The 26,039-nt window shown below is 47.0% G+C and overlaps 1 protein-coding gene across 1 annotated transcript in view; it reads left to right on the plus strand.

The window, feature by feature from the left end:
• pnpla7a (patatin-like phospholipase domain containing 7a) overlaps positions 1-23,251 on the plus strand; it is a 61,031-nt gene extending 37,780 nt beyond the window's left edge. The window contains exons 8-13 of the mRNA XM_080216420.1: positions 6,303-6,462; positions 11,153-11,233; positions 13,667-13,795; positions 17,095-17,175; positions 19,217-19,352; positions 23,061-23,251. Of these exons, the coding sequence (XP_080072546.1) occupies positions 6,303-6,462; positions 11,153-11,233; positions 13,667-13,795; positions 17,095-17,175; positions 19,217-19,352; positions 23,061-23,251 (778 nt within the window). The remainder of the gene's footprint in view (positions 1-6,302; positions 6,463-11,152; positions 11,234-13,666; positions 13,796-17,094; positions 17,176-19,216; positions 19,353-23,060) is intronic.
• Positions 23,252-26,039: the final 2,788 nt, after the last annotated feature.

The raw sequence follows: 26,039 nt of genomic DNA on the forward strand, positions 1-26,039 counted from the left end.
GGGATTTTCACAGTAACTTCATTGCAGTAAGCCTACTTGTGACGCTAATAAATAAACTAAAAAAAAAACTTAAGGTGGAACAGAAAGGTGAATGTGTAGTTGAAAGACGGATATGAGAAGGATGATATTCCATTCCTTGGGCTGTTGCTACCAGTGTTGGGTCAGGAAGGAACCCTACTGCTGAGACAGACTGCACCTAAGCTAAAGTGTGAGCAATGGCATTCTGAGCTAATAGAAAATTAAACTAATAATCAACAGCTCTGCCTTTAGTGAAAACAACATAACATTGCAGAGAAATCAATAGGTAACACCAAAGGTCAGACTAATTGAATGAGCGAGGGTAACTAAACAGTGAGGGAACAGATAAAGTTATACAGTACAATAGCAAACCCCACATCCTAACCCTTCTCTAGCTGCAGAGGTTTGGTCACTTGGTGACCCATCTTTTACTGATAGCGTTTGGTTTTTGGATCGTCCTCATAAGTGCAACATTCTCTCCGTGTCTGTTCTGCCAACACTCTTCATGATGTTAAAGACACTTGGAAGGTCAGCCTGAGCTTTCCATGAGAGAGAACTAGTCCTTCCATCCTGTCCTAATAGGTAAAATCTCGCATCCTTGATCTCACCCTTTGTTGCGTCTTCTCCAGTGCCTCTAATGGCCAGTACTGGACTTTGTCATCCCAAGAGTGGTCTAAGCAAATTTCTTTGCTTTTTAAAAATTCTACTTCTAGGAATAAACCCCCGTGTTTGGTTTTCTTTATAAACCCACATCGCCACTTTTAGAGCTGGTTAGGTGCATTAACCCAAACATTAACGCCAACCCAGGAATGGGACGACTAGGGGAATTTCACAGCAACTTCATTGCTGTGCTAATGTAAGCCTTACTTGTGACTAATAAATAAACTTTAAAGGTTATTCATTTTCCAACCAGCATGTGACCCTCTTATTTTTCTTACCTCTATGTAATACTTGACATTTATGTGTGAAAATTTATTTCCCAGTCATATGTCCATTCTCAAATCTATTGCCTGGCAATTTTGGTGCAGTCCTTCCCATGTATAGACTCTCTTTCCTTCCCAACCTCCGCCTCCCCACCCCGAATCTGGTGTCGCCTGAAAGTTTATTTTTGATTGCAAAATCTGAATTATTGATATAGATTTAGAGGGCAGTGGTCCAAGCACAAAGTAGAAAAGTTTAGAAATACTTAGCAGGTCAGTCAGTGGTGGAGAGAGGAACGGAATTTATATTTCCAGTTGATGACCCTTCATCAGTGCTGCGAAAGTTTGAGATGTGATTGACCATAGGAGGAGTTGAAGTAGACCATTCGGCCCATCGAGTCTGCTCCGCCATTCAGTGAGATCAGACCTGATCTGATAAAATCCTCAACTCCACTTTGGTGCCTTATCCCCGTAATCCTTGATTCTCTTACCGATTACAAATCTGATTGGTTTTGAACAAGGGGTGGGTGCAGTAGAGACAAAAGGAAGGTCTGTGATATGATGGGAGAGTTAGTCTTGCAGGACCAAAGGGAACAGTGATGTGCCGAGAGCAAGTGTGCGACTGTCTGGGAGAAAAGGCAATGATGTGGCGAGGGAGCAGTTAATGATCTGAAATTGTTGAACTCTACGTTGAGTCTGGAAGGCTGTGAGGTTCCCCCTCGAAAGATGAGGTGCTGTTTCTTAGCGTATACTGAGCTTCACTGGAGAAGTGTGGCAGTCACTACTCCAGATGTTAGTGTAAGTGCAAGCTGGAGGATGAAAGAACAGCCCACTGGAAGCTTGTGCCGTGCTAGTTTGCTGCATGGAGATTGTCCATAGTCCCCCACGCTTTGTTTGGTTCCCTCTATGTAGAGAACGCATTGTGAACATCCAAAAACAATTAAAAGTTTATTTATTTATTAGTCACAAGCAAGGCTTACATTAACACTGCAATGAAGTTACTGTGAAAATTCAGTAGTCGCCACACTCCGGCTCCTGTTTGGGTCAATCCACCTAACCAGCATGTCTCTCAGACTGTGGGAGAAAACCGGAGCATCCGGAGGAAACCCACGCAGACACGGGGAGAATGTGCAATCTCTACACAGACACTGACCCACGCCACGAATTAAACCCGGGTCCCTGGTGCTGAGAAGCAGTTGTGCTAACCAGTGCTGCCGAGTTAACCAAATTGAAAGGAGTACACATAGTTCATGGCTTCACCTGGAAGGAGTGTTTGGCCCTCTTGGATGGTGAGGAGATGAAGGGGCAAGTGCTACATCTCCCTGTGTTTGCATGGGAAGGGAGTGACAGATATTGTGGATGGAACAGTCCCCTCAGAATGCCGAAAGGGAGGGGAAGATGTTCGGCGGTGGAACTGACCCAGTGAATACAGAAATGGGGCTGGGGAGAGGGGCTAAAGACCTGGGGGAGCCCTATCATGGCTCTTGAAGTGAGAGGTAGAGGCGAAAGCGAAGGTGCAGAAAGTTGTAACGGACGCTCTCAAGGGCCTTGTCAGACACAGTGGTGGAGTAATCCTTGGTTGAGAAAATTGCTGATTCTGGAAGGTTGCATCAGTGGAACCAATGCAGCAGAGATTTTGTCCACTTTGCTTCCAGTGTCCACCTTATTACAGTTTCACATCGTCCATATCAGACTCTTCCCTTGATTTCTCCGTCACCAGTTTTGACGATAGGCTATCAACAGCTCTCATTATAACCCGACTGACTTCCATAGCTACCTCAATGACGCTTTCTCTCACTCTACAAGGACTCCATTCCATTCTCCCAGTTCCTTTATCCCTATCAAATTCCTCGTCCTCTCCACCCGAGAGGAGATGCTCTTTTCTTTCAAACCATTCCTCCAGTTCTAAATTCCCCCACATGGGGACACATTCTCTCGGTATCTACTCTGTCAAGCCCTCTCAGATCTTAATGTTCTGATGAAAGGTCATCCAGACTCAACGTTGACTCTGTTCTCTCCCCACAGATGCTGTCGGACCTGCTGAGATTTTCCAGCACTTTGTTTTTGTTTCAGATTCCAGCGTCTGTGCTTTTATCCTCTCTGGTCTATACGTTTCAATAGGTTCACCTCTCATTCTTGTAAACTCCCGTAAGTATTGGTCCAACCCTGTTCCGCCTTTCCTCCAAAAGGACCCTTTCCTCCCAGGGGCCAGCCTAGTGAACCTTTTCTAAACTGCCTTCCATGCAAGTACATCCCATCCTTAAGAGGCAGCATGGTGGCAAAGGTGGCACTGCTGCCTCACAGCACCAGGGACCTGGGTTCGATTCCCAGCTTGTGTCACCCTCTGTGTCGTGTTTATGTTCTCCCCATGTCTGCATGGATTTCCGCTGGGAGTTCCGGTTTCCTCCCACAGTCCAAGACGTGCTGGTTAGGTGCATTGACCATGCTAAATTCTCCCTCCATGTACTTGAACAGGCACTGGAGTGTGGTGACTAGGTGATTTTCACAGTAACTTCATTGCAGTGTGAATGTAAACCCAGTTGTAACTAATAACTAAACCATTTTATAAAAAAATTTAAGGACACCAAAACTGTACACAGTGCTTTAGTCACCAATGCCCTGAACAGTTTGAGTAAAACTTCCCTCCTTGTACACTCCATCCCTCTTGTAATAGAGGATAAGATTCCATTTGCCTCCCTAATATCTTGCTGTATCTGCATGTTGGCTTCTTGTGATTCATGTATGCTGGCACCCCCACAGAATTTTGTAGTCTCCCTCCATTTAAATACACCCTGATATTGTATTCTTCCCACCAACATGGGCAGCCTCACATTCCCCCCTTCATACTCCATCTGCCAATTCACTTGATCTATGCCAGATCAACCCTCCTCTGTCCGTGTATCACTGTATCTCCAGGAGGCATCTCTACAGCATTAGACCATAGACCAATAGAAATGGGGAGCAGGAGGAAGCTATTCAGCCCTTCTCAAGCTTGCTCTGCCGTTTAATAAGATCATGACTGATCTCTCACTCACTCAGTCCACTGTCCCTGCCTTATCTCCATAATCCTTAATTATGTGACTGATTTAAAAACCTATCCATCTCAGCCTTGAAAATGTTCAAGTACTTGATCTCCCCAGCTTCCTGGGATAAAGAATTCCAAAGACTCACCACTCTTTGAGAGTAGAAATTCTTCCTCAAATCCATCTCCAGCGAGTGCCCTGTTATTCTGCGACTGTGCTGTCTGGTCCTAGACTCTCCCAAGAGTGAAAACTTCCTCATAAGCTCATAAGATACAGGAGCAGAATTAGGCCATTCAGCCCATTGAGATGGCTCCACATTAAATCGACCAACGTTTACACTGTCAGACCCCCTAAGATTGTTTCTTCAGAAGGAACTCTTCAAATGCAGGTAATGAAAATATAACCAAACTTACTCCAACTTACAAATCAAAGGAAGGGTTTAATAAAGAAACATCAGTACTCCAAACTTGGGGCCTCGCCCTGGGCCACTCAACGCAATTCCCAACAGGTTCTTATTTATAGTGAATCAGCTGGTCAGCTTCCCATTACATCACTCTGTAATTGGTTCCATGGTTTACTGGGTCAGCTGATCCTTATAGTTTGTTACTATTGGTCACGTTACAAAGTTGTCACCACTTACATTCTAACAAGAGCGTCTGATTGACAAGCTCAATGTGTCACAGTTGGGCCTCCAGTTGCACACTTCCCTCCTATCACTGACACTGGGTTTGGTTTCAGGGACTCCAATATCGACCCAACCTGCTCAACATTTCCTCGTTGGCCAACCCAACCCCTTCACCCCAGAAATCAGCCCCGTGAATGTAGCGTCTGTATAAACCCCTCAGAGAAATTTGCTTTGTTGGCCTTTTGCAATGGCCTTTCACTCTTTTTTATTCATTTGTGGGACATGGATGTCGCTGGCTGGCCAACATTTATTGCCCATCCCTAATTGCCCCTTGAGAAGATGGTGGTGAGCTGCCTTCTTGAACCGCTGCAGTCCATGTTCTGTGGGTTGACCCACAATGCCATTAGGGAGGGAATCCCAGGATTTTGACCCAGCGACTACAAAGGAACGGCCGATATATTTCCAAGTCAGGATGGTGAGTGGCTTGGAGGAGAACGTGCAGGTGGTGGTGTTCCCATGTATCTGATGCCCTTGTCCTTCTAGATGGAAGAGGTCACAAGTTTGAAAGGTTTAAGTATCTTTTGGTGACTTTCTGCAGTGCATCTTGTAGATATTACACATTACTTACTGAGCGTCGGTAGTGGAGGGAGTGAATGTTAGTAGATGTGATGCCAATCAAGCGGGGCTGCTTTGTCCTGGATGGTGTCGAGCTTCTTCAGTGTTGTTGGAGCCGCACCCATCCAGGCAAGTAGGGAGTATTCCATCACACTCCTGACTTGTAAATGGTGGACAGGCTTTGGGGAGTCAGGAGATGAGTTACTCACCACAGTATTCCTAGCTTCTGACCTGCTCTTGCAGCCTTATGTGGTGAGTCCAGTTGAGTTTCACTGGAGTAAATATAAATATATTGTCGTTAATTTTAATCTACAACCATTTGTATTATTGAGGCATGCTGGATATGCAGGGCTCTGCTTCAGTGAAGTGCTACATTTGAGGGTAATTGTTCACCTAGGACAACTCTGAATGGTCAAAGGGGACAGAGAAACAGTGTTCAAGTACAACTCCTCAGTTGAAGAGCAGGAACCAGTAGAAGTTCACTCTCTGCTATAATATTTATAATTGGACAGGAAGAGTTTCTAAGCAACGCTTCCGATTTTGAGGAAGACGAACTTGCTGCAGGGAATGCTGTGTAATTAAGTGAGAGAGAAAGGCAGAACATTAACCCGAGTGTGAAACATTCACAGTTGTCCAAGTCTGCTGGATTCAATTCCTGAATTTGGGTCACTGTCTGTGTGGAGTTTGCGTGTTCTCTTCATGTCTGCGTGAGTTTCCTCCGGGTGCTCCAGTTTCCTCCCCCAGTCCAAAGGTGTGTTGGTTAGATGAATTGGCCATGGTAAATTGCCTTTGTGTCAGGGGGACTAGCTAGGATAAATGTGTAGGGTGATGGGGAAAGGGCCTGGGTGGGTTTGTTGCTGGTACAGACTCAATGGACTGAATGGTCTGCACCTGCACTGTAGGAGTTTATGATTCAATCTATGGTTCTACATGTTTATTCAATTAGGCAAGATGCGAATAAGATTGCATTTATTCAACAAAACTTCTCGATCTTCTGGAGAAAGTCTTGCAAATTGAGGTACAGGACCAGCTTTGTCTATTAATTTAAGTTTAATTTTAATTTTTGTCCTATTTAATCCACCACACCCCCCAACTCTGCAGAGTCCTGGGCCATTTTGAAAAGCCTCTGTTTCTCGAGCTGTGTAAGCACATGGTCTTCCAGCAGTTCCAGCAAGGGGAGTATGTCTTCCGACAGGGTCAGGCGGACAACAGCATCTACGTGGTACAGGATGGCAAACTGGAGCTCAGACTGGTGGGAATTGTAAGTTCATCTGGATAAAGACACAAGTGACCAATGTTCTCCATCGATTGTTAGTCCAAATGATTTTCAGTAGAGTCAACTTTACAGGAGCTCATTGACTCAATGCAAATGAAATGTATCATGCTTGGTTTCATTGGTCAGAACATTGAATACAGGAGTTGGGACGTCTTGTTGAAGTTGTACAAGACATTGGTAAGGCCACACTTGGAATACTGTGTGCAGTGCTGATCACCCTATTATGGAAAGGATATTATTAAACTAAAAATATTTACCAGGATGTTATTGGGACTTCGTGGTTTGAGTTATAAGGAGAGGCTGGATAGACTGGGACTTTTTTTCTTCTGAAGCATAGGAGACTGAGGGGTGATCTTATAGGGGTCTATAAAATAATGAGGGGCATAGATCAGCTAGATAGTCAATATCTTTTCCCAAAGGTAGGGGAGTCTAAAACTAGAGGGCAAAGATTTAAGGTGAGAGGGGAGAGATTCAAAAGGATCTAGAAGGGCAATTTTTTCACAGAGTGTGGTGAGTGTCTGGAGCAAGCTGCAGAGGTAGAAGTAGAGGAGGGTACAATTTTGTCTTTTAAAAAGCATTTACACAGTCACGTGAGTAACTGTACAGAGGGATATGGGCCAAATGCAGGCAATTGGGATTAAGTTGATCATTTAAAAAAAGAGCAGCATGGACAAGTTGGGCCGAAGGGCCATGCTGTAAACTTCTATGAGTTGCACTATCCCTGTATGTTAGATTGAATAGACAGTTTCTCCAGTTTACTTGCTGTACTCCCTATTGCCTGTTCTGTTGTCTCCCATCGCAGTTGCTGCCTCATTATTGATGAGACAATTCCTTGACCCTTGCAGCAGGATGCCCTATGGGCTGGAACTGCTCTGCGAGGTCAGTGTTCGCAGTGTATGGTCGCAAGTCCAAACCCATTGGTTTGCTAGTGATCAGCATTGTAGCCCTTGGAAGGTGGCATGGTCGCACAGTGGTTAGCACTGCTGCCTCACTCACTCTTAACCCGGTGATCCACCCCACCACAGGTTCAGTTCTCTGCTTGGGTCGCTGTCTGGGTGGAATTTGCGCGTTCTCCTCGTGTCTGCATGAGTTTCCTCTGCTGGCTCCAATTTCTTCCCACAGTCTGAAAGACGTGCCAATTAGGTGCATTGGCTGTGCTAAATTGCCCCTGAGTGTACCCGAACAGGTGCCAGAGTGTGGTGACTAGGGGATTTTCACAATAACTTCATTGCAGTGTTAATGTAAGTCTACTTGTGACAATAATGAATAAACTAAATGAAGCCTCTTATCTGACAGCATCACTCTGTCAGTATGATACTGCTGCACCGTCTCTGTGTGACTGATGGTGGATCAGTTCCCTATCCTACCTTAAAAGCAAAATGCTGCAGATGCTGGAACCGGAAACAAAAACAGAAAATACTGCAAAATTTCAGCAGGTCTGACAGCATGTGGCATTATGGCAGCATGGTGGAAGAGTAGTTAGTCTGCTACCTCACAGCGCCAGGGACCCGGGTTCAGTTTCCAGCTTGGGTCACCGTCTGGGTGGCGTTTGCACATTCTCCCTGTGTCTGCGTGGGTTTCCTCCCACAGTCTGAAAGGTGTGTGGGTTAGGTGGTTTGGCCATGCTAAATTGCCCATTAGTGTCAGGAGGACTAGCTAGGGTAAGTGCATGGGGTTATGGGGATAGGGCCTGGACGGGATTGTGGTCGGTGCAGACTCGATGGGCCGAATGGTCTCCTTTCACACTGTCGGGATTCTGTTTCTATGTCTATGTTAGTACGCCTGTGGAGAGAGAAGAGAGCCAAAGCTTTGAGTCGGGATGACCCTTCGTCCTGTTTTGTTTATTGCCCCCAGCCTTCCCCCTTTTGCACTGCCTTTCTCGATTGCTAGTGGGGCTGTGTGATCAGCCGCCTTTCGTTGGATGTGAGAAGTTTGGTCTCTGTTGTGAGGCTGTGTCGTGCTCCGCTGAAACCACTGTCTGATCCAGGAATTGGGATTCTTGCACCGGGAACCACACACTTAACTGGTGCAAGGATCAACTTCCCACGTTGAGTTAGGGAAACTCATTCCGTTCTAATCCCAGTGTCTACACATCATTCATTTGGTTCTAATTATTGCTATAAACTTCACCTGAAGTTTTAAAGTGTAAGTCATTGATTCACATTCCTGGGAGTGTTCAGTTCAATGCTGGATTTCCCTCCGAGACTCTTAAGAAACTCAACTTTATCTTAGGAGAGCTACAAGTCCTAGCAGTCTTTGCATCTCCTGCACAATTCAGGCCTCCCACTTTTCACTGAAATTGTTGTATGATAAGGGCTATAGGCAGGGATGGGTCACTGGGCTAAGGGTGGATCACTGGGCTAAGGGTGAGTGAGTCAGGGTCGCTGGGCTGGGCTGATGTGGTGGGGTTTTGCTGTGGATGCAGACAGTGGGAACTATATAAGCACCAGATTGGATTGAGGCAGGGAGAGAGCTGAGGAGAGAATGAGTTACGCGAATGAGTTTGCGGGAGGAAGGGGAAATTGATAGCAGCAGACTATGGAGCAACAGTGAGAGCTATTTATTTTTTTGACAAGAGATTGGAAAGGTAAATAATTCTAAAAAATTCTTTCACGTGTGTCCCTGCAAGAGCAGCATTGAATCATAGAATCCCTACAGTACAGAAGGAGGCCATTTGGCCCATCGAGTCTGCACCGACCACAATCCCACTCGGGCCCTAGTCCTGTAACCTCATATATTTACCCTGCTAATCCGAGGATCAATTTAGCATGGCCTATCCACCTAACCTGCACATCTTTGGACTGTGGGAGGAAACCGGAGCACCTGGAAGAAACCCACGCAGACATGGGGAGAACATCCAGACTCCGCACAGACAGTGAGCCGAGGCTGGGAATCGAACCCGTGTCCCTGGCGCTGTGAGGCAGCAGTGCTAACCACTGTGCCATTGTGCCGTCCCAAGGTTTCCCAATGCCAATTGCCCTTGAACTGTATGGCCTGCAGTGCTCTTTCAGAGGGCAGTTAGTCAACCACATTGCTGCAGACCAGATGGGTTTTTAGAACAATTGCTGATACTTGCCGTGGTCACCAGAGACTCGCTTTTTAATTCCATGTTTATAAAATGAATTTAAAACCTGCCAGCGGCTGTGGTGGGATTTGAACCTGTGTCCCAGAGCAGCTGGTGGACATCACCACTCCCTCACCATCTCCCTCAGTATCAATATATTTGTGGTGCTGGATCCATTCATTCCTTTGAACAGCGGAGGGGACGGCAGTGGTACGAGGTTTTAAAATGAAGTTTTATTGAAAAGTACTTAAAAAAAAAAATTAATGTGACAAAAGCGAAAAGGAAACTTTGGAGACTGGCTCTTAAGCAAGCCAGTCCTGCATTGTACTGGACTGAAAAAACACACTGAAATCTAGACGATATTTCAATTCTGATCTTGTTGTAAGTGTCCTTCACAGGCTGTCTCTGTCTAGAAAAACGACTGTTGGGGGCTGCTGTTGTGTTCCCTTCGGGAATGCAGTCAATTTTTAGCTAATCCAGCATGCCTTCTGAGTTTTAAAACTTAGTCAACTTAGCAGTGTTGGCTAACCTTTGCAGACTAGTATTTAAATGCAATTGCATGGGAAGAAATTTCGTAAAATGAAGCCTTTGCGTAGAACAATGAACAAGGAAAATTACAGCCTTTTGGCCTTTCAAGCCTGCACTGACCATGCTGCCGGTTTGAACTAAAACCCCCTACCCTTCCGGGGACCATCCTATTCAAGTATTTGTCCAGATGCCCCTTAAAAGTCACTACCTTATCTGCTTCCACTATCTCCCCGGTACTGAGTTCCAGGCACCCACCCCCCCGTCTGTGTTAAAAAACAGGGCTGAGCATTCATAGGATCTCTCAGATGGATTGAATAACTCATTTCTGCACTAGAACAATCTGTGACTCGGGCAGAATCACAATGTTTCCTTTCTCTGTTGCTCCACAGTCCTGTGTTATCAATGTTTCCCCCCCATATCCACTCACTCACGGAACTCATTCCATCCTCAACTTCCTCCCAATATTTCCTTTGTGTAAGATTCTTGGTTACAGTCCAGGACTCAGGGAGACATTTTCCTACCCAAACGCCTGTGCGTCTGCATGCTAATGCATGACTTCCCAAAGCTGTTAAGTTTGAAACAGGTGTCAGTTTTCAGCTTCTAAATCCTCCAGACCCCAGCATTGCAGTGAAATTCCAATCCTCTTCAATAACACAGGGGACAATGAGGTGATACTGGAATATGTATTCGCATGGAGGGTGTTTATAGCTGTTTGTCATGGCAGGGGATGGGACTGTGGGAATGGACTCCAGAATTGGGGATACAGTTGCTGTTGATATGAGACATAGCTTTAAATTGAGGGGTGATAAATATAGGACGGATGTCAGAGGTAGACTCTTTACTCAGAGGGTAGTAAGGGTGTGGAATGCCCTGCCTGCAGCAGTAGTGGACTCGCCAACTTTAAGGGCATTCAAATGGTCATTGAATAGGCATATGGATAACATTGGAATAGTTTAGGTTAGAGGGTCATTAGATTGGTTCCACTGGTTGGTGCAACATCGAGGGCTGTACTGCGCTGTAATGTTCTAATTTCTATCCTCGTACAAATGCCTCAGCTGCTTAACTTGTACGTTTCTCCTGCAGGATGGCAAAGAGACTGTTGTGAAGGAGATTTTCCCTGGTGACAGCGTGCACAGTTTGCTAAGCATCCTTGATGTCATCACAGTAAGTGAGCGTGTGTTAGCATGCGTTCAGATTGGGGGCGTTGGCCTCCACGGGTATGGCTGGTGGGTAAGGATCTCGTGGTATGCCAGAGCGATTTAGCCCAGGAATAATCCAGGCTTGAGTTTTAAAGTCTTATTTATTGGTCACAAGTAAGGCTTACATTAACACTGCAATGAAGTTACTACCCTAGTCATAGTACTCCCACACTGAGGGAGGATTTAGCACAGCTAATCCACCTAACCAGCACTTGTGTGGGAGGAAACCAGAGGAAACCCACAGACACAGAGAACATGAAACTCTGCACAGACAGTGACCCAAGCCGGGAGTTGAACCTGGGTCCCTGGCTGTGTGAGACAGCAGTGTTAACCACTGCTGGGATTAAGGGTTTTGGGGAGAGGGCGGGAATGTGGAACTGAGCCACAACAGATCAGCCATGATCTTATTGAATGGCGGGGCAGGCTCGAGGGGCTAGATGGCCTACTCCTGCTCCTATTTCTTATGTTCTTATGTTCACCGTGCCGCCCCCCCACTCTAACTATGCGGTGATTTACTTGGTTTCAGTCGGGACAGAAATCGTTTTTTTTTTTGTGAGCTTCTCCAGTTGTCCTGACTGTCATTGGATGACTGTTTTGTGAAAAGCAGCCTCTAGCTTTCTGCTCCTCTGATTCAGAGTGTGGCAACTAAAGGATTTTCACAGTAACTTCATTACAGTGTTAATGTAAACCTATTTGTGACTCTGATAAATAACCTTTAAACTTACTAGGAGCGTGCACGCTGGATGGAGACAAGATTGTCATGTGATGGTCACAAGTCAGCATTAACTTGACTGCTTCATGAGTGAATGATGGTCAACTAGCTGGAGGAGGGGAGGGGTATGAGAAAGCAGACCCAGTGATGAGCATGCACCTGTAACGATTCATTTCTCTCTTGTGCAAGATAGCAGCAATGTCAATTTAGTATAATTATCTATTATTACAATAGAACAGGTTGAGCTCAAAGTGTACAGGGCAGGTGTATGCAGCACCATCACAGGGTCACTTAACATAGCCAGCTGATTTGGCTGCTTCAGGGAACTTGTAGCAACATTTTCAGAAGGCTAAGGAAATTTGGCACATCAGCTACAACTCTCACCAACTTATGCACCGTAGAAAGCATTCTTTCTGGTTGTATCACAGCTTGGTATGGCTCCAACACCGCAAGAAAGGGTCGTGAATGTAGCCCAATCCATCACTCAAACCAACCTTCCATCCATTGACTCAGTCTACACTTCCCGCTGCCTCGACAAAGCAGCCAGCATAATTAAGGACCCCACGCACCCCGGATGTTCTCTCTTCCATCTTCTTCCGTCGGGAAAAAGAGACAAAAGTCTGAGGTCACGTACTAACCGACTTAAGAACAGCCTCCCTACTGCGGTCAGACTTCTGAATGGACCTACCTCGCATTAAGTTGATCTTCCTCTACACCCTAGCTATGACTGTAACACTACATTCTGCACTCTTCTCGTTTCCTTCTCTATGAACGGTATGTTGTGTCTATTTAGTGTGCAAGAAACAATACTTATCAGTGTATACTAATACATGTGACAATCTATCTATTGATAAATAACTGGTAGCCAGATGTACCTGCTGAGTGATAGTGGGTAATAGCTTCAAGTTAGGTAGCTCGTGTGTATTCCCTGTCTGACTGTGTCTCGACTCGTTTGGCATGGGTGCATTCAGGTCTTTGAGCTGATTTGATTATTGTCACATGTATCAGTGTATAGTGAAAAGTATTTTTTCTTGCGCGCTATACAGACAAACATACCCTTCATAGAGAAGGAAAGGAGAGTGTGCAGAATGTACTATTGCGGTCATAGCTAGGGTGTAGAGAAGGATCAAGTTAATGAATGGTAGGTCCATTCAAAAGTCTGATGGCAGCAGGGGAGAAGCTGTTCTTGAGTCGGTTGGTACATGTCCTCAGAGTCTTGCATCTTTTTTCTGATGGAAGAAGGTGGAGGAGGGAATGTCTGGGGTGCGTGGGGTCCTTAATTATGCTGGCTGCTATTCTGAGGCAGTGAGAAGTGTAGACAGAGTCAGTGGATAGGAAGCCGGTTTGAATGATGGATTGGGTTGCGTTCACCATCCTTTGTAGTTTCTTGCAGTCTTGGGCAGAGCAGGAGCCGTACCAAGCTGTGATACATCCAGAAAGAATGTTTGCTATGGTGCATCTGTAAAATTTGATGAGAATTGAGGCAGACGTGCTGAATTTCCTTAGTCTTCTGAGAAAGTTGGAGGGTTTCTTAAGTGTAGTGTCGGCAGGGGGGAACCAGGACAGGTTGTTGGGGATCTGGACACCTCGTGTACAGTTTGGGTGGACTCGCAGACACTGAAGCTCTGGGAGAACCATGCAATGCGGATGATGGAAATAATCCTGGATGTTTTTGAATTGTTGCAGGGTCACCAACGATCATACAAGACTGTTTCCGCTCGAGCTGCTGAAGTATCGACAGTACTTTGTTTGCCAGTGGAGGCGTTTCAGACGATTTTCGAGAAGTATCCAGAAAGCTTGGTCAGAGTGGTACAAGTGAGAGCTGTTACTGAACAAAAACTATATACCCCTTTCTCTGAAGATGCACAGGCAGCAGGGTGGCACAGCGTATAGCACTGCTGCCTCACAGTACCAGGGACCCGGCTTCAATTCTGGCCTCAGGTCACTATTGTGTGTCTGCGTGGGTTTCCTCCCACAGTCCAAAGATGTGCAGCTTAGGTGGATTGGCTGTGCTGAATTGCCCCTTAAGGGAGATCAGCAGGGTAAATATGTGGGTTGTGGGAGTGGGGTCTGGGTGGGGTTATTGTTGATGCAGACTCAATGGGCCAAATGGCTGCCTTCTGCACTACAGAGATTTTGTGATCCTGTTTCTCTGAGACACGGATCACGCACTCTCACTGAGCATCAAATCATCATAGTGTTCCAAAGGTGATTCCAGTGCTGTTTGTGTAAGAGTAGACAGTTGAGATTTAATCTGCACACTAGTCACAAAGCTCACTATTCAAACCTTTTTGTTCCTAGTCATGAGTTATTCAAATCTAGGGAAATGAAAAGTTTTCCTGAAATGAAAGCAATACATTGTGTGTCAATTATTGTGCTATATTTGTATTTTTCTGGAGGTTTTAGTGACGTATGTGTATTTTTCTGGAGGTTTTAGTATATCCCGATGTGTCGCACTGAACTGGGACAATGAGAGACGATGGTCAAAGCTTTGGAAGTGAGGGGGCGGTGGGTGGTTTTCAGCAGAGATGCAAATGAAATGCAGGGCCTGGGTTTAAGGAGTGCGGGGGGTGAGCCAGTAATGGCTCCACTCTGAATCTGACAGCAAAAGGAGCATAGGGGAGCCCAGAGTCAGGAGACCTTGGAGGAGGAATGGCGGGACTGATGTGTGAGGAGACATTGAGTTGATTTGGATTATTCTCGCTGGAGTTGAGAAGGAGGAGAAGAGATCTCGTAGAAACCTATAAAATTCTAACAGGATTAGGTGCAGGAAGAATGTTCCTGTTGGTGGGGGTGTCCAGAACCAGGATCACAGTCTATGAATGAGGAGTAAACCTTTTATAGGATAGAGACAAGGAAAAATTTCTTCACCCAGAGAGCAGTGGGCCTCTGGAATTTGCTATCGCAGAAAGCAGTCGAGGCCAAAGCATTGCATGTTTTCAAGGAGCAGTCAGATATAGAACTTGGGGTGAAGGAGATCAAAGGATATGGTGGGGGAGGCGGGAACAGATTACTGAGTTGGGTGATCAGCTGTGATCATAATGAATGGCAAAACAGACTCGATGGACTGAATGGCCCACTCCTCCCATTTTCTATGCTGTTAAAGTGATGCATGGTCACAACCGGTGTCTTTTATATGGACTTGCAGAAGACATTTGATTTTTCTTTAGAAAACCCTTTTAAATAAAGACTTGGCTAAAGAGAGTTGAAGGGAAATTATTGAGCAGTTTAGTGATTGGTTTGAGGTGGCAGGACATGGTGTTACACATTATAATGGACGGTGTGTCCCACACACAGCTGTTTTGGGTTCCCGATAATTAATTATTAACAGTGAGAGGATAGAAAGCTACGTGTCCGAGGCTGCCAGTGGCACAAAGATCGGCAACATGGCAGGTGGAGTTTAATTTAGACAAATGCAAGGTGATGCATTTTGGTAGATTGAATCAGGGCAGGGCTTATTCAGTTAATGGTAGGGCGTTGGCGACAGTTACAGAACAGAGAGATCTAGGGGAACACGCTCACAGCTCCTTGAAAGTGGAGTCACAGATGGACAGAGTGGTGAAGAAGGCATTCAGCATGCTTGGTTTCATCAGTCAGAACACTGCATACAGGAGTTGAGACGTCTTGTTGAAGTTGTACATTGGTAAGGCCACACTTGGAATACTCTGTGCAATTCTGGTCACCCTATTATAGAAAGAATATTATTAAACTAGAAAGAGTGTAGAAAAGATTTACTAGGATGCTACCAGGACTTGATGGATTGAGTTATAAGGAGAGGCTGGATAGACTGGGACTTCTTTCTCTGGAGCATTAGAGGCTGAGGGGTGACCTTATAGAGGTCTATAAAATAATGAGGGGCATAGATCAGACGGATAGTCAATATCTTTTCCCAAAGGTAGGGGAGTCTAAAACTCGAGGGCATAAGTTTAAGGTGAATGGGGAGATGCACAAAAGTGCCCAGAGGGGCAATTTTTTTCACACAGACGGTGGTGAGTGTCTGGAACAAGCTGCCAGAGGTAGTAATAGAGGCGGGTATAATTTTATCTTTTTAAAAGCATTTAAATTGTTACATGGGTAAAATGGGTATGAAGGGATATGGGCCAAATGCAGGCAACTGGGCTTTTTAAAAAAAAAAGGCGGCATGAACAAGTTGGGCCGAAGGGACTGTTTCCATGCTGTAAACCTCTATGACTCTATGGAAAGCAATACAACTCAAAGCAAAATAATTCCCAAGAGACATGAAGCAAATGGGTGAAACTATGGCCAAAGGATTTTCAAAGAAGGCAAACGTGAACTTTGGAAATAAAAAAATGATCAGAATGGGGTATTTGCTAAATGGGGAAAAGTAGCAAAGGCCCAAAGTGACTGCAGTGGGGGATCAGGTAAATAGACCATGAAATTCATGGATAGGTATGAAGAATAATGGAATGCTGCCCTTTTCATTCAGATTACAGAGAGTGCCTCTGCTTTACACACTGGAGTGACTTCTGGGCCATCACATTGTTTCATAGAACAGTACAGGCCCTTTGGCCCTTGATGTTGTGCCAAGCTATACCCAAACCCAAGATCAAGCTATTCCACTCCCCCCTCCCAACTTCCTTGCTGAATCACAAAGTACCCGTTCAGAGCTCGGGCGCAGTGAGACAGTGATGTTGAAGTTTGACTGTCGCCTTAACGTGAGGAAGTAAGATGGTGGCTCCAGTGAGGAGCAGGTCTGAAAGCCACTGGAGTGCATGTCTGATCATTGGTCAGAATCAGACCAGCTACATTTTCCTCCTGATCATTTATATATATTACAAACAATAAAGGTCCCAGGACTGATCCCTGTGGAACGCCGCTAGTCACAGTCTTCCATTCAGAAAAGCACCCCTCTACTGTTACCCTCTGCTTTCTGTGGCCAAGCCAGTTTTGTATCCATCTTGCCAGCTCTCCTCTGATCCCGTGTGATTTCACCTTCCCTCCAGGCAGAGGGAGTAAGGCAGAGAGTAGCAGACAGCTGCCTCGCCACGTTCCCTGCTTTCTCAATCAGTCAGGCACGTCGCCCTGGTCGTGTTGTAAAGGTTAAATTTTTCTCTCTCCGGCCTGTTAATTATATTGCTGTCTGTCTCTGCCAGATTATCATGGTGCGGCTACAGAGAGTGACCTTCGTGGCTCTGCATAACTACCTCGGCCTGACCAACGAGCTCTTCATTCAGGTGACAGCTCTGTCGTTCTCTTTGTCTCCTGTCTTGACCTGTCCGAAATTTGGGCAGGGTGGGAGGTCGGGGGTCGTGACCTATCTGAAAGTTGGGCAGGTTGGGTGGGAGGTCGGGGGTCGTGACCTGTCTGAAATTTGGATGGTGTTTGGGTCGGCTCCTCTGGGGTCTGGTGTTTAGGACGGTGGGTGGGCTTGGTTGCTGACGGAACGATTGTGGTCAGCGGGAACAGTCGCTTCCCTATTCTCAGTGAAACTTCAGTCACTCAAAGCTTCCCTCTTCCCGTGAACGACTCTCAGCCAACCAGCTGTACTCCGTTCCATTTCAACTAGACCCATCCCCGTGTAAGGAACAATCTCTACTAACCTCACCAGCGGTGAGGCACTGTCATGTGGACTGACTTGGTGTTGGTGGAATCTGCCTGCTTCCAGTGAACCGCTTAAAAAGCTCACAAACTTGGTAATCGCTGGAGATTGTGCATAAAGGAGTATCGGCAGAAATGGAATATATACAAAAAAATAGCCTGAGATGTTCAAATTCCACACTGTCGAACTTCAAATGTTAACTTAACAGAGACATGCCTTTCACGTTATCAATGTGAATTATCCAGTAACCACCTGTTGTTTTAAATGTTGTCATTCATGGGATAGGGATGTCACTGGCCAGGCCAGCATTTATTACCCATCCCTAGTTGCCCCTTGAGAAGGTGGTGGTGAGCCACCAACTTGAGCCGCTGCAGACCATGTCGTGTAGGTACATCCACAGTGCTGTTAGGGGTGCTTTTAATAACCAGTGCAGCAACAACCTGACAAATTGCTGATTATAAGGAGAATTATATCCTAATCAGACCCCTCCCTCCAGATCCTGCCTCTCTCCCTCTTTTTTTTCCTCAAATATTTCCCTCTGCCGGAGTTGAGGGGGTTGAGCTATGAGGAGAGGCTGAATAAACTAGGCTTGTACTCGTTAGAGTTTAGAAGAATGAGGGGAGATCTCATTGAGACGTATAAGATGATGAATGGGATGGATAGGATAGAGGTGGAGAGGCTCTTCCCGCTCAGAAAGGACAGTAGGACTAGGGGGCGCAGCCTCAAGATAAAGGGGAGGCGGTTTAGAACGGAGTTGAGGAGGAACTTCTTCACTCAAAGGGTGGTGAATCTCTGGAATTCTCTGCCCGTTGAAGTGGTGGAGGCTGCCTCGCTAAATATATTTAAGATGCAGGTAGATAGGTTTTTGATAGGCAAGGGGATTAAGGGTTATAGGGAGAAGGCGGGAAAGTGGAACTGAGCCACGACAGATCAGCCATGATCTTATTGAATGGCGGGGCAGGCTCGAAGGGCTAGATGGCCTACTCCTGCTCTTATTTCTTATGTTCTTATATTGGAGTACAAACAATTCTGACTCCCTGTCGCTAATACACACCAGTGACCCAGGATCCATCTCCATTCTCCACCGTGTGGGCAGCACAGTGGCGTAATGGTTAACGCCAGGGACCCGGGTTCGATTCCCGGCTTGGGTCACTGTCTGTGTGGAGTCTGCACGTTCTCCCCGTGTCTGCATGGGTTTCCTCTGGGTGCTCCAGTTTCCTCCCATAGTCCAAAGATGTGCAGGTTAGGTTGATTAGCCATACTAAATTGACCCTTAGTGTGAGGGTGGTTGGCAGTGTATATATATATGGGGTTATGGGGGGTAGGGCCTGGGTGGGACTGTGGTCAGTGCAGAATCGATGGACCGAATGACCACCACCTGATTTTATGATTTTGGGGAAGCTCTGAGCCCCCATCCCAAGAGCAGCGAGAGTAGCTACCTGTGTTGGGGGAAGGGCCAGCCCAGGCGGTCAGTGAAGCAATTCCAACCCCGACTGCCCCTCCCATTCGAACGTGATCGCCCAGTGGTGCGACTGGATCTGCACAGCGGGCTGCACTGGTTTAATATCTGGGTGGTGGTGGGGGGGGGACAGTGCCAGGATTGGAAACCGTTCCTGTCGCGGGACTGACTGTATTAACGTTTACTGACAGTGATCATGTCCTTTGTTTAATGGTAGGAAAACCAGCCATCACGCCTGGCTCCCCAACAGAGCTGTGCCACGCGGACAAGCCCCGTGCGACACAGGCGTTTCATCAGCGTCTCGGTTGCTGACGATCAGAAGGAAAGTGCTGGGAAGTTGAATCCCGATCCAGGTGGGTAGTTTACTACACATCGGATCTCGGCACTGTGTTGTAGTGATTGACAATGTAAATATACTTTAGTTCGCAGCCTGTTTGCACCACTTGACTTGTCAACACTTTGCCATGCTTGAACGGTCCTGCAGCGGAGCTGTGTACATCAGAACGTAAGATAAGGAGCAGGCCACCTGACTTAGAATCATAGAATCCCTCCAGTAGAGGAGGAGGCCATTCGGCCCATCGAGTCTGCATCGACCACAGTCTTATCCAGGCTCTATTTCCACAACCCCATGCGTTTACCCTTGACACGAAGAAGCAATTTAGCATGACCACTCCACCTAACCCACACACCCTTGGATTGTGGGAGAAAACCCATGCAGACACGGAGGAGAATGTGCAAACTCCACACAGATAGTAACCCGAGCAGGAATTGAACCCAGGTCCGTGGTGCTGTGAGGCAGCAGCACTAACCACCGTGCCGCCCTAGAAATCTTCTTTCCTTGACCGGGAATCGAACCTGGGCTGCAGTGGTAAGAGCGCTGAATCCTAACCACTAGACCATGAGGGAAGTTACCTCTCAAGACTGCCGCACCATTCAGTAAAACCAGGCCTGAACTTTAATGTCATCTCCACTTCTCTGCCCTAACTTTACCCCTATTCCAAGAATCCCTTCTCATCCAAGAGCCCACCTCTCGCTGGTTTGAACATACTCAGTGGTTCTCTAATAACATTCTCCTAAGGTTGCTTGTGCAAGAGTAGAAGAATCCCTACAGTGCAGAAAGAGGCCATTCGGCCCATCGAGACTGCACCAACAACAATCCCGCCCAGGCCCTAACTCCACGTATTAACTCTCTTAATCCTCCTAACAGTAAGGGACAATTTCCCATAGCCAGTCCCCCTAACTTACATCTCGTTCGAGTGTGGGAGGAAATCGGAGTGTCCAGAGGAAGTTGGCTGAGCCAGCAACACCCATATCATAGATCGTAGAATCCACGCAGTGCAGAAGGAAGCCATTCGGCCCATCGAGTCTGCGCCGACCACAATCCCACAAATGCCCTATCCCCATAACCCTATGCATTTACCCTAGCTAGCCCCCCTGACACTAAAGGGCAATTTAGCATTTCCAATCCACACATCCGTCCCATGAAAGAAAAGAGGTGGTGTTCTACTGGTGGTTACCATTCACCAATAACTGTTGGACTCCAAGTCCGAGCGCAACTTCCAGCTTCTCAAACATCAACTCTCCACGTTTAGTAACTTTATTATCACAGTGGAAACCTCTACCTCCCTTGATTGAAACCAAACCAGTGCGAGTGCAGGAAGCCTTTGATCTCATCATGAGTCATTAAAGCCCCTTCACAACCTCATTATTATAAAATGAGTTGCATATGTCATTGTTGGTACTGTTTCCCATAAAAATGAGTATGTACTGGCGACCACGTTGGCTTTATTGCGTATTTTTAAAATCCTAAACACTGGTGTGTAAATGCGAACACACAAACTAGGAGCCAGAGGTAGGCCATTCGGCCCTTGGAGCCCACTGTGAGCGAGGATTTTGGGGTAGGAAGGAAGCAGTTGATAACTAAGCAAGGTCAGATTTTCTGAAACGCAATGACTGTTCCTGTACTTGTGCTGTGCTGTGCTCCAAAAGTGACTGATGATTGTCAGGGTTTATACAACCACTGTATATAAACCGGCGCCCAGCTAACCCTCCATCAGCTCTCCAAGCCCTTGGAAATTGTCAGACTTGTCTGGCAGCCAGTCCTGGATGAGCAAAGATCTCCCCAAACTAAATATTGGGAAGGCTGGAGCTATTGTCTTTATCACTGCTCCCCCTTAACCAGTGACCTCATTGGAACGATGCAGTTTGGGGACCTGATAGAGGTTTATAAGATTGAGTGACGTGGACAGAGTGGATAGTCAGATGCTCTTTCCTAGGGTTGAAAAGTCAAGGACTAGGTGACGTGGGTTTAAGGTGCGTGGGGAAAAGTTTAGAGGAGGTGTACGAGGCAAGTTTTTACACAAAGGGTGGTGAATGTCTGGGACCCGTTGCCCTGGGAGGTGGTGGGAGCAGGTATGATAGCAGGATTTAAGGGGCAACTAGACAAATACATGAATAGGTTGGGAATGGAAGGATAGGGACTCTAAGTACATACGGTTTTAATTCAGTCGGGCAGCATGATCGGTGCAGGCTTGGAGGGCCTGTTCCTGTGCTGTACTGTACTGTTCTGTTCTGTGTTCTTTATTCCATTCATTGGCAGCTGTCTGAGGCTGGGACAGACAGGTTTGTGACCTGGGAATTGTGTTTGCCCCTGAAAGGAGCTCCTCACCGCGTAGCCCAGCCGTTATTTCCATCTGGGTGACGTTGTTCCACTGCCGACCCTGCCTCCGCTCTACTCCACTTCAATCCTCACCCTTGCTTTGCGACCTCCAGACTACACAGTTCCAACACACACCTGGCAGGTCACCTCCCTTCCATCTTTCCTAAACACAGGCTCATCCACACTTCATCTTCACTCGCATCGGGTTCTATCCGTTTCACCCCACTGCTCTCGCTGTCTGCCGGTTAAACAACACCTTGATTTTTGAACTAAGTAGTCTCACAACACTAGGCTCAAGCCCAGCAGGTTTATTTGGACTCACGAGTCTCGGGCTGATGACCACCACTCACCTGATGAAGGAGCAGTGCCCTGAAAGCTCGCGATTCCAAATGAACCTGTTGGACTTTCACCTGGTGTTGTGAGACTTCGTATTGTACCCATCCCAGTCCAACGCCGGCATCTTTAAAGTTTATCCTTCTCTATCTCTGCAAACCCTTCCAGTCTTCTTGCCCTCTGAGATCCCCTGCACTCTTCCAATTCTCACCCTTTGCATTGCATAACACTGGTTTTAATCACCATTGGTGGCCATGCCTTCAGCTGCCAGCACCGTCGACTTTGGAATTTTCTCCCTCAACCTCACTGTCTTTCCTTTCTGTTCTCCATTAAGATGCTCTTTAAAATCTATCTCTTGATTATCTGTCCTATCATTCCTTTACGTGCCTCAGTGCCAAACGTTATTTGATACCATGCCTGCAAAACGCCTTTGAGTCAGTTTACTCTGGTCGAGGTGCTATATCGGCGTGTGTTATTCACTGCTTGGGCAGAGAGTGTTCAGTCTAGTGGATTGGTGACCCAAGAGGGAGGAACTGCAGGAGACTTCAGGATGTCTGCCGGTCTGAAACTGGTACTCAGCATTGAAGGTTGCTGGGTGGAGGGTATTGTGAAGGAATGCAACAGCCCCGAGGCAGGAGACTGCACAAGGGGGAGTCCTAAAGAGTGGGAAGGCAGCTGCTTTCAGAGGTTCCATGGTTGTGAAGAGAGGAGCGTTTCTGTAATAATAATCATGGTGGCTGCATAGTGCCAGGTAAAGGACGTTACGGAGAACATTCTAGCGAGAGGGCCTGAAGTTTGTGATGCATGCTGGTACCACCTTCTTAAAGTAAATTTATTTATGAGATGTCTGCTCACCGTGGATGTGGAGTGGTTAAAGGCTAGCGCGCAATGCTGCCGACCCACCTGCAGATGTCAGTGTCGCACTGCTGGGAGAAGGCCATTCTCTCGGGGCTTTCCAACACACGTTCCTGACCACAGCACCCGTTGGGAAAACAGCCTGGGCAGATTTCCTAACGCTACCAATTCTGGATAAAATGCTCCCACCCCACACCGCATGTCTGACATCCAGAGTCCTGCGCTGAAGCAGGTTGTTCACACGTGGCCCTGCGATTCCACATCTCCTCCATCACCAAGATTACTTCCACCTCCATCGTGTCCCCTGTCCCCAGCTCGTCAGCTGTTCAATCCTTTGTTGTTCGGAGCCCCATCTATCGTGAAGCTCTTGTGGCCGACTTGCCCAGCTTGAACCAAAAGACATAGGAGAAGAATTAGGCCACTCGGCCCATTGAGTCTGCTTTGCCATTCAATCATAGCTACTACAATTCACATCCCCATTCTCCTGCCTTTTCACCATAACCCCCAATCCCCTTATTAATCAAGAACCTATCTGAGTGTCTTTAAGACAGAGAATGACCCGGCCTCCACTGTGGCAAAGAGTTCCACAGATTCCCCACTCTCTGGCTGAAGAAATTCCTCCACATCTCAGTTTTAAAGGATTGTCCCTTTAACCTGAGGTTGTGCCCTTTGGTTCTAGTTTTTCCTACTAGTGGAAACATCCTCTCCATGTCCACTCTATCCAGGCTTCGCAGTATCCTGTACGTTTCAATAAGATCCCCCCATATTCGTCTAAACTCCAAATAGTACAGACCCAGAGTCCTCAACCGTTCCTCATACGACAAGCTCTTCATTCCAGGGTTCGTTCTTGTCAACCTCCTTTGGACCCTTTCCAAGGCCAGCACATCCGTCCTTAGATGTGGGGTCCAAAACCGCCCACAATATTCCAAATGGGGCCTGGCCACCAGAACCCCCTCTGGCCCATCACTCCTGTGCTTGCTGCCCTGCTTTAGCTCCTGGTCTGGCTGCACCGCGATCTCTTTCTCCGGCCGCTGCTTGCTCGCGCTCTCTCTCTAATCACTGCCAGCTCTCTAACCTTCAGTAACCTCTGCGCTCCACAAATTCTACTCTGTTCTACGTTCTGTTATGTATGTTGGGGTGTGGCCATTCTAAGGCAGTAGGGTCAGGTGGCCCTGGATGTGGGGTGAGCTGGCCAGGAACTGCCTGGAGTGGACAAGTCCACATTTGGAGCGTGGAGCGAGTAGACTGAATAAAGATGTGTTCTTAAAATCTCGGAGCAGAGTTAGGCCATTCAGCCCATCGACTCTGCTCCGCCATTCAATCAAAACTGATTTGCTCCCCATCCTCATTTCCCTGCCTACTCCCCATAACCCTTCAACCCATTTCCAATTAAAAATATCTAACTCCTTCATAAATGTACTCGCTGTCCCAGCATCCACTGCACTTTGGGGCAGCGAATTCCACAGATTCACAACCCTTTGGGAGAAGTAGTTTCTCCTCAACTCTGTTTTAAATTTGCTACCTCTTATCCTAAGACTATGACTTCTCATCCAAGAATGTCCCACCAGAGGTAGCATCCGCTCCACATCAACCTTATCCATATCTTTCCTCATCTTGTATACCTCAATTTAATCCACCCCCGTTCTTCTAAATTCCAGTGATGCCTGTTCCCAGACACCTGGCTGTGGAGAGTTCTTGAGGGCACCTAAAGAATTCAACACCTTAATTTCAATCGCTGCGGCTGTGTCTTCTGTTATTGAGACCATAAACTCTGGAATTCCTTCAACCCCACTGCGTCTCTCCCTCTAATTCGCTCTTTATAATATCTCATTTGTCCTCATCCCTCCCTGCAGGTCTTTGTGTCAGATATGTAATGCTGCTTATGAATGAGAATCCCATTGAAACATATAAGGTCCTGAGGGGACTTAACAGGGTGGATGCCAGGAGGCTGTTACCCTGAGTGGGGTAGACATTGGGGAGGGGAGGGTGGGGGGGGGGGGGGGGGTGGCCACACAGCTTAACAATTAGACGTCCCGTTTTTAAGACGGAAATCCAGGGTCGTGAACGTAGCCCAGTCCATTACGCAAACCGGCCTCCCATCCACTGACTCCGTCTATGCTCCCCACTGCCTCGGAAAAGCAGCCAGCACAATTAAGGACCCCACGCACCCCGGACGTTCTCTCTTCTACCTTCTTCCGTCAGGAAAAAGATACAAAAGTCTGAGGTCACGTACCGACCGACTCAAGAACAGCTTCTTCCCTGCTGCCGTCAGACTTTTGAATGGACCTACCTCGCATTAAGTTGATCTTTCTTTACACCCTCGCTATGAGGGGTACGGACAGAGTGGATAGTCAGAAGCTTTTTCCCAGGATGGAAGAGTCAATTACGAGGGAGTTTAAGGTGCGAGGGGCAAGGTTTAAAGGAGATGTACAAGGCAAGTTTTTTACGCAGAGGGTGGTGGGTGCCTGGAACTCACTGCCGGGGGAGGGAGGGGAAGCAGATACGACAGTGTCTTTTAAGGAGCATTTGATAAACACGTGAATAGGATGGGAATAGAAGGATATGGTCCCTGGAAGGGTAGTGGGTTTTGGTTCAGTCGGGCAGCATAGTCGGTGCACGCTTGGGGGGGGGCTGAACGCCTGTTCCTGTGTTGTAATTTTCTCTGCTCTTTGACTGTAACACAACCTCATTCTTCCTTCTCCCCTCTGCAAACCATGAACGATATGCTTTGCCTGTACGGCGTGCAAGAAACAACACTTTGCACTGTATTCCAATACATGTGACAGTAATAAATCAAATCAAAGAAATCTCTTCTCGCTCGAGGCCGTCAGTCGGTGGAATTCGCTTTCCCAAAGAGCAGCGAAGGCTGTGGCTCTTTGCATTTATTCAGGGCAGAGTTTGGATTGCTGAGGGACACAAGGTGGGTGGGGGGGGTGCGTGACAGGCAGGAGAGTGGCGATGAAACCCCAGTCAGGTGAATTGTGACCTTATTGAGTGGCAGAGCAAGCACGAAAGGCTGAATGGCATTGATTCATAGATGTTTACAGTGCAGAATGAGGCCATTCAGCCCATCATGGTCAATAAAAATCTGATTGCACTAATGCCATTTTCCTGCGCTTGACCCTGGCAGTTACAGCAGTACAAGTGACTATCTCCGTACTCCTACGAGTGTTTCTGGCTAAAGCACCCAGAC

Source organism: Carcharhinus amblyrhynchos, chromosome 33 (genome assembly GCF_965287045.1).
Source record: "Carcharhinus amblyrhynchos chromosome 33, sCarAmb.v2.hapA, whole genome shotgun sequence".
Taxonomy (NCBI): domain Eukaryota; kingdom Metazoa; phylum Chordata; class Chondrichthyes; order Carcharhiniformes; family Carcharhinidae; genus Carcharhinus; species Carcharhinus amblyrhynchos.